Source organism: Pyrgilauda ruficollis, unplaced genomic scaffold (genome assembly GCF_017590135.1).
Source record: "Pyrgilauda ruficollis isolate IOZ18807 unplaced genomic scaffold, ASM1759013v1 scaffold6, whole genome shotgun sequence".
Taxonomy (NCBI): domain Eukaryota; kingdom Metazoa; phylum Chordata; class Aves; order Passeriformes; family Passeridae; genus Pyrgilauda; species Pyrgilauda ruficollis.
This window is the reverse complement of record NW_024527710.1, coordinates 3,375,413-3,384,790: the sequence shown is the minus strand read 5'-3', so window position 1 is coordinate 3,384,790 and position 9,378 is coordinate 3,375,413. Positions and strand designations below refer to the sequence as shown.

The 9,378-nt window shown below is 41.2% G+C and overlaps 1 protein-coding gene across 2 annotated transcripts in view; it reads right to left on the bottom strand.

Moving 5' to 3' along the window:
- Positions 1–256: 256 nt before the first annotated feature.
- TGFBR3 (transforming growth factor beta receptor 3) overlaps positions 257–9,378 on the bottom strand; it is a 115,104-nt gene continuing 105,982 nt past the window's right edge. For both annotated transcript variants that reach the window (XM_041483125.1, XM_041483126.1), the window contains exon 17: positions 257–4,269. In XM_041483125.1, the coding sequence (XP_041339059.1) occupies positions 4,151–4,269 (119 nt within the window). In that variant the 3' untranslated portion in view covers positions 257–4,150. The remainder of the gene's footprint in view (positions 4,270–9,378) is intronic.

Here is a 9,378-nt window from a genome sequence, read left to right as displayed (position 1 = left end):
CGACTGAGGCTGTGTCTTGACATGCAACAACTAAATGCCCACAGGATCAGAACTGTGCACTTCAACTTTGAGTGAAAACCAGCAGCATTCAACTAAACATATCTACTGGTTTCTGCAAGAAGCCATGATACTGAGTAATCAAACAAAGCCAATGGATGAAAGAATTCAGAAGTGGATACACAAAATCAAATCCTGCACACAATTCCCACTGAAATTTATGGGACATGAGACAGACTTAAATGAAGCATGACATCAATTATTAATAAATTGATATATACTTTATTATGCACAAGAGACTAAGATGACATGACACTGTGGTTATCAAAACTGTACAACTATGCATTTCCACAAGGCTCTGAAATACTGAATGCAATATGAAATACAAATGGGGTGTTCAGACTGGCCACAGGTTTTAGCAAGTAAATTTCTTCCATTCTTTGATTTGGCATTTTCATCTAACAGAAAAATACTTTTTTATTCAAAGGTGAGAATATTGTGGTTGAACAGTCAGGACACGGCAGCAAAGATCTGTGAACATCCCAATGAATGACAGCAAAGATGCTGTGAACATCCCAATGAATGACAAACAACAACAGGGCACAACAGTCACCTCACATGAAGGGCTGCCAGCACAACCAACAGTACAGTCTTCTTGTGAAGCATGAGGTAGATATACATAACAGAAAGAACATACATGAGAGGAATGGTTAGGAAAGAGCAGGGAGAAGGTTACAATCATCAGCATCTACAGACATTTTGCAAAATCCATTTTCATGTGGAAAATGCTACAAAAATAGCCTAACACAGAAAGATCTGATCTCTTGAAACACAAATGTAGTAATGTCCAAAACAAAATAATGTAGAAGGTTAGAGTTAGTGATTAGACAACACATGACAGAACAAGCAGTCTACTTGGGAGTTTAAGTATCCTACTAATAGCTTTTACAGGCACAAGGTGTCCATTTTAAGCCCAATCCTCCCAATCTTACATAAGAAGTTCCTTTGCAGTTGATTCCATCATGCTGAAATTAACCACTGACTCCATCCATCCAAACCCCTGCTTTAACACCCTCTGCTGGGACAGCAGAGTCTCCCTGGCCTTCTGGCCCCACAGGGCTCTGCCATGTGAGTCCAGCGTGGTGAAACCCCGTGGGGCAGAGGTGGGAATCAGTGCCTCAGCGTTCAGGAGCTGCCACACCACACACAGAGACCGGCAGTGGTGACAGATGGCTGCTATAAAACCAGAGACTAGAGGTGTGTCAGGCTCTGAGCTGAGGGCAGCTTAACAGCTGCTGCAAAGCACTACACACTTGTTATAAAGTTATTCCCTGGGAATGCTTGGGTTTGGTTCTCTCTCTTTACTGAAGCAGAAATGACTCTTCCATCTGCTAAGCAGTCATGTGCCATTTTGGTAAACTCCAACAGACAATTAACTCAGTTGTATTAAAATTGCTGAATTAAATAGCTGAGTATACCAAGTTCAGTTAATTTAAACTGTATTTCACACACAAGTCAACAAATCAAATCTTTGACCTTTATATATTTTTGGTTTATCCAATGGTATATAGAAATCTGTAAATTATTCTAAAATTTAATCTAATTTTTGATAAAAAGATTGATAATGCAGCATGTTTCTCTCAAAAATATACAATTATCTATTTTACACAGAATTTTTCAACCTGTCCATCCCAACAACCAAATCTAATACTTCCTATGAGAAACTACTTAATAAAATATCTGAGAAAGGAAAGGGTTAAAATGGGGAAAGGAATTTACAAAATATGTAAATTTCACAGTAATTGAAATTAAACATTTCATATAGAGTAACTTACATTTATCTAAAACATTTAAATATATCTTTATACAGAAATTTAATGTAGTAAAATATAGCTATGATTGAAGTTAAAGACTCTAGTCTTCTTTGAAGACATCTTTAAAGACTTTACACATAGAATATGCTTTAACAATACATTCTGCTGAAGGTTAGGCAAAGCGCTTTCTTTTCAACCACACAGGCAGCACATTCATCCTCCTGATGGCTCGGAGCAGAGCCAGTCCTGCACACCCTCCTGCACGGGGTAACCACGCTTACGTGACACCCTGTCCAGTCACCAGCACTGCTCCCTGGCTGTAGCATCAAATAGTTCTGCATGTGTAACTCTCAGGCCCCTCTGCCTGCACGGACACTGAGACCAGCCCTGGTTCAGCGTCGAGCACGTGCTTCCAACAGTGAGGACAAGGCGTGCAGTTACCCGTTTGCATAGGTATTTGCAGGGTTGGTAACAGATTGGATTTAAAGTGAGTAACACTCTGCCTGATCCTGGGCACTTAAATCTTCGTCTGTGCTGCACTTGGACCATCCTGGCGTCAGCAAGGCACAAGTGTAGAATCAGCAAGAAATCTGCAGCACAGACTTCAGAGCAGACTATCACTCGAGTGTAATGAAGTCCCTGCCTCTCTTGTAGAACACAGGTAACCTTCACTACAACGAATGAAAGTTATTAATCTCATTTTTAGAGGAAAACAATGCTCTCTCTTCCTCAAAGAGGATCAGTAGAACACATTACAAAGTGGCAAGTAACAGTCAAACAATTATATGTTAAAAGTGTCATTTTTTGCTTTTCATTTTGCATCAATCTGAAGGTGAAGATAAGGCAATGACACTAAAAATAGTGACAATTAGTACCCTTCTTCCATTTCCATATTCTGATACTACTTTGGGACCATCCAATCATAACATTCATACAGCAATTTGACACAAACAACTGCACAACTTTTTTCAGAGAATAGCAAACAACAGGCACTAATTTGTACATTCCTTGTGCCCTCAAACTCATCTCTTATTTCAAAGAGAATTTAGGCTAGCTAAAAGATTAGAACCAAATCAACTTCTTTAGCTCATCTATCTACCCATTAGAAACTGAAAATACAGTTTTTAATTTTATATATATATATATATATGCATTTATGGATTATATGTTCATGTATGGAAGGAATGCTGTACTAATTTCCAATTGGTAAACTGATTAGGCTGTGTATATCTCGATATATATCTATTTTCATGAAGACATTGCCATTAAAGGTACACACCCATCTATGTTAGTGCACAAGACCATTCTTTGTCTTAATTTTTGTGTGTGCCTGTATTTGGTATAGCAGATCAAAAAACCTCTTATAAAAGAGCTTTGGCCCATAAAACAAGAGAGGGAATGTTAGAGTGTGCTCTTTTCCAATTACCAAATCAATGACTATTATAACAAAAGTACATGGAACAAACCTGAAGCTGCAAACACAACAGGAAAGCAAATGAGATGCTGTAGCTGTAAGCTGAAAAAACAAAGATTATTCAAAAGAGGCTAAATGTAGCTGAATAATAAAATGTTATTTACCAGGGAGATCTGACATTGATGCTTTCTTGCTCAGAAAAAGAGAAATCCTTTGACCTAAGATCATCTTTGTTCTTCTTATCTTACGTAGTGATAGGACAAGGAGTAATGGATTTAAACTGAAAGAGGGTAGGTTTAGATTAGACATCAGGAAAAAACTCTTTACTGTGAGGGTGGTGAGGAACTGAACAGGTTGCCCAGAGAAGTTGTGGATATCCCATCTCTAGCAGTATTCAAAGGCACATTGGAAGGGGCTTGAGCAACCTGGTCTAGCGGAAGGTGTCCCTGCCCATGGCAGGAGGGTTGGAACTAGATCATCTTTAAGGTCTCTTCCAACCCAAACCATTCTGTGATTCTATAGCTGAATTCCCTTAATGAATACCTTGTGTCAATGATAAGGTTCAGGGAAAGGAAAAAAATCATATAGACAAAGCAGCATTTTCCCAAACTGGCATAGATTTCACATTGAGGGCCCACAGACCCCTAGAACAGGTTGCAGTACTGTAAAATTAGTAGCTTTGTCACACGTAGCATAGCGTGCTAACAAGATCCAACAGGCTGTGTTCACTCATGCATTGTGTGCTCATACACACACTCACACACACAGTGGCTTCCCCAAAACAAAATCAGTCAGGTTTTTTTTCCTGTAGAAAAATCCCTCCTCATCTTTTTCAGAAGCAACCAAACCAATCCTTTCAACGTTAAGAAGCTGCTGTCCGATGTCCCCACACAGCCCTGTGCTGCTCCTCGGCTGTGTCCCCGGGTTAGGTGGCACTGCTGCTGGAGCAGGGGGTGCTCTGTGTGCTGCCAATGCTGTGTGCTGCACTGCTGTTCTCGGAGGCTGGCGGCGATGTAGGGACCTGCTGCCTTCCCGCTGTCTCCCCTGAGGGACAGGCAAGAGAAAAAGTGGGGTCAGGAGAAGGGAAACTGAAAATCTTGTCACAGAAAACAACAATCCATTTCTTCCCAGTCTTCCTTTTCTGGCGGTTTGTTTTCCCATGCGATTAACATATTGGGTAACAGACCTTAATTGGAGTATCTCTGAAAATGTTACTAGACTTTGGCACCTAAGCATTGTTGTGTACATGGGGAAAATACAGTGCTGTTTCCTTGAGATTTTACAAGCAGCTGATGGAAACTGCCAAGATCAACATTGTCTATCTTCTGTTGTCAGCTGTCACTCAAAATGGGTCCTTTTACACAACTCAGACACTTTACAGCTTTGCTGTTTCCAGGAAAAAGGCCAGGAAATGTAGGATTTAGTTTTAATGCCAGTTTATAGAGCAGCATATTTACTAAAAGTGTAGCTTAAAACAATCTTCTTCAATCAGCTGGATACCACACATCCTGAGACACAGCCATTTTTGTTGTGTAGAAAAACAACAGGCTACCCTGAAAGCTTGACTTGATTTACTCCTAATACAACATGCAGGAAGTTTTCCTATAGCTACCACAGTATGTGCAGTGCTTAGAACCTGTAGTGAGAGCATGTCTCACCATTTCTTGTTAACTGTTTACTGACAATAAATTAAAACCCCTTCACTATTTAGATTGCCAAGTCAAGCACTTGGAGTCTCCTCACACCGTTCTGCACCTGTGGCTGGGATTGAAAGGAAAAATCCAGCTGTCAACTAAGCACGAAAGTAATAAATTATGCCATGTAATGCCTGAAAGATCATAATCAGGCCACATAGGAAACCATAACTGTGGCATTTTTAAAGTTACAGTGCTCAAGTCTGTAACCTTAGAAATATTACAAAATAGTCTCTTCAAAACAGATGGCAAGACTTAAGTTTACATAATGTGCACTGTAGCTGCCCCCTCCCTTGAGCTCATCTCCAGCATGTGAACCTGTGATCTCAGTGCACTAACAGGCACACTGCTGCTGCCTGAGCTGCAGACCTGCCATGGCAGCCAGCACCAGCACAGCTGCTTTCCCAGAAAAGGAGCAAGACGGAAATGATTTGTGGAATCATGGGCAGAGCAATAAGGAAAAATCAGAGGCTAGGACATCTCCTGCCTCATGAGCTTGTGGTGACACAGCTCTCCTGCTCCACATTATCCTATGTTATCCAGAATCTGATGCTGTGGGTCAGGTTTGCACACTCCAATTTTTCTTCCATGTTCACGATCAGAGATCTCACTTCCCAGCGACTGCTTTAGTGACAGGCTGAAGGCTGGAGGCACAGCCTGCATCCAGAGGGTTACAGTGCAAGGACGAGCCAGCTTCCTCCCACAGGAGCTGCTCTGGCACATCCCCGTGCCCTGTGTGCTGCTGCCCAGCTGCCAGAGTCCGAGCTTCTCGGAATGCGGCTGCAGAGGAAATGCGCCTTTAACGCTTTGTGTCTCAGGCCACAAAATATCCTTCTGCAGGCTGCTCAGTACTCAGAGGTGCTGCAAACAAACAGGGGAGGTCTAAGGATTTCTCACAACAGAGGTTGCAAGTGCTCTGTGCAATGGAGACCAGCAGATGTGCTGCTAGCTCAAGCCACAGCCACAGCTGAAGTGCACTTAAGGCCCCACAACACACAGCTCTTGCCTTACACCCCACTGGTTTAGGAATGGGGAGGAAAGAAGGGGCAGGACAGGACACAAAACCCAACAAACTAAACTACCAAACCACACTGCCAAGGAGGCCAAATAAACTTTTTAAAAGAGGGTGAAGATCTTGTTTTTACATGCAGCATTCAGTCCAGCATTTTACTCTAGTGAGCAGATTTTAAGTCTGTTTTTCCCAGTGTAAGAAATAACTGTCTTAGCTCATACACGAGCTGTGGATTTCTGCTCACAGGCAGTAGATCAGAATCTACCCCCAGTCATCTGCAAAAAAATCAAGTTTCAGCTTTAACTTGCTTTGGAAATGGCTTTGTAACCCCCCAGAATAAACAGTATCAAATCAAAGTATGTGTCATCGTGCTGTACAGCTTTCATACGCCTTGTTTGGATGTTTCTTCCCCTCCTGACTTGCTCCCTTCTCCTCCCGTTGTTTGTGTACATGTTTTCCTTCCTTTTGTACTACAGGATATATTTATAAAGGCAGCGATAAGCCAGCTCCCTTTCATTAAAACTAAACAAGTGAAGACAAACACCAGAAAGCAGCGAGGGGGCTGCAGACCCCCAGCCCCACCGCAGAAGCCGCCCAGGCAGCAGAGGAAAGGCAGGCACTGGGCTCCCCCAGCAGGGCCCCTGGCCCCCTCCTCTCCCTGCAACTCTGCTGGTTACACACAGCTGTGGTCAGCCTCAGCACATCAATACAATCTGTAGGCATTTAAACATAAATTCATTTATAAGACAAACACACGTTGTTTTTATTTTATGGTAAAGCAAAAGTGCAGTGCCACAGTCCCCAGCAAGCCCAAGGGCTCACTCTCTTCTCCTGGCTCCTCTGGAAAGTGTCCTGGGAGGCATCCTCCCCTCTCTTTGGGTTGGAAGGCTCCTTCCTTCCACTGTAATGGCCTCTGCAGCACATCATTTCTAGAACACATCAGCAGCTCTGATGCACCACAATCACTTCTTGAACAATAACAAATGCTCTCTCAATAGTCTCAAGAAAAAAGAAAATCCAAATCACAGTGATGTTATGAACACACAGCCTAGCAACTACATCTGGACTGGCTGATTTTTCCTGTATTTTATTTCCTCAACACCTAGCTAAACCGTAGCAAACCTTTTTTTAAAAGAGTATTCAAGAAAAGGATGTAAAGAAATGTAAACAATCACTGAAGAGGCATTCTCCATCTGTCTTTTTCATATAAACAGCTTCATGTATCTCACGTTACTGAACCCAAACTGCTCAGAATGGACACATCTCATCTATTGACAGTAAACAAGCTTTTACCCATCTGAACGTGACAACATGCACTTTATTATTCACGCTTAGGAAAGCTGCCAGTTGTACTCCCTGTCCAGGAAGTCTGAATGTTTGCTTTTCTATCTCCATTTGCCAAATATAATTGGTTGCTATGTCAGTTTACTTTAAATCAGATCTCATAAAAAAGGGAGAAGTGGGGGAGGAGGGGACACTTTTAACTTCTCAGATTTTGGAACACTTTATCCTCTTAATTTGCAGCACGGCCTGAAGAAGGGAAGCGCACTTCCTTAGAGAACGCAGGCACGGATGTTTTCTTTAACACGCTTTATAAGGTTTAACGGTCTCATTAACTAATCAGGCTTGTGCCTGTCTCTCCTAAACATACTCAGTGAACCCTACTAAGACATGTATTACATTGATACATATTTATATGATTAAATTATTAAGAGTTTCTGCATTCATGCACACTGCAAAATTTTTGCTTCTTTTCAAGGCCCCCAGATAAATGAGGTTAATTGTGGCATATGTCTGGTATTTCCCTTAGTTCTTGGGTGCTCTCCAGGCAGCACCAACACCTTTCATGCCCTTTAATTGACTAGAGAAAGGATCAAAAGTACTGAGTCTTTTTGCAGACAAGTCAGCTAGAATTCCTCCTCTGTTGTTCTGATATTAGCTTTCCCTCTCTCTTCTCTTACTACCTGTGTATCATAGGACATCTCTATTCCATGTTGAATTGCTTCAGAAAATCTAGGATTTTCTAAAGCACAGCTGTGATGCTTTGGCAGAAATTTTTCATGACTGAAATTAGCAAAAGCCCTACATGACAACACAACAATCGTTGCTCAATATCTGGAGATGAAATTCTACCTATTTTGTAGTTCCTTTCTGCTATCACTTGCTTGAGGTTTTAATGCCAATGGCCTATCAAGACAAACAAAAGAGCTCATTCACATAACACTTTCTTTGTTGGCAGCAGAGACACACTAATAAAACTGTACCAGCAAATCTTACTACTGGCAAAAAGGTGACCTTTTGCTGCATTGCACATAGCACTACAGCAACAAAAATAACTTACTTCACACATCCCAAGCTGCCATTCTATACCGGCAGTAGCTTTTATCTGTGCTCTGAGTATCAGCAAAACAGTTTTAGAATGAACTCATATTTTCCAACCTTTCGTCTAAACCATGTGTTGGAAACCCAGTACTACTTGCAACAAAAGATGCCATGTCAGAACACGATTCAGCAATGCATAAATTCTCTAATGGCAAAAGACAGCCACTCTGTAGATGAAATTTGGGTTACCTTTTTTTCTTCCCCTCCTCAAGTTAATAAAAGCCTGCAGCAAGCTCTAGAATGTTTCCACTGGAGCTGGATTATCTTGTCTGCCACAGCAGTTGTCCTCTAAGAGGCTGTGCCTGCCAGAGCCTTTGCTGCAGTCTGCTGCAAGTTATGCTTTGCAGATTCAAGACGTTACACACAGTGAAAAATTACGTGCACAGGAACATAGGTGCACTTTCAGAATCCTTTGAAAATCTGAACCAGAAAACCTCCTAGATAATTTTTATCATTTCTGTGATTCTTTAATCTGATGAGTTACAGTGTTCCCTTTCTTTCTTATATTCATTACTTTTTGTCTGACCTTTTTCTCCACTTATTTTCATCTCTCAAGCACAAAGCCAGAGCAGCTGCCCTCTCCACTAATTGTATGTGGTCACCATGACTGATGTACTTCACTAATAGAATTCTTTTAACGGGATTGGTCCAAGTTCCACTGCTGCTGAAGGGTTTATCATGTTGGCTTCCCAGTGTTCCTTGAGTACTGACACACAACGTATCTATAGATGGTTCTGTATGTGAATACAGATTGAACTTCCACAAATGCAGGACCAAAGGTACTAATTAAACAATTAGTTAATTTTTTTTTTTGCTAATAAAGGTTACTGATATGGGAATTACTTAACTTCCCACTTACTCACTGAAATAGCACTTACTTTTCTTCCACAATGTTTCAGTACTTATATGAGATAGAATTATATAATTTATACATATTATCACAACCTTTAAATTTTCCATGTTTGCTTCAGTTCCAAACAAGTTTCATACACAGCTGATGCACTGAGAAGTATTAAACTGCTTATACAAAAATTGTTGCACTGCCAGCTGGAAAAAATGCCATAG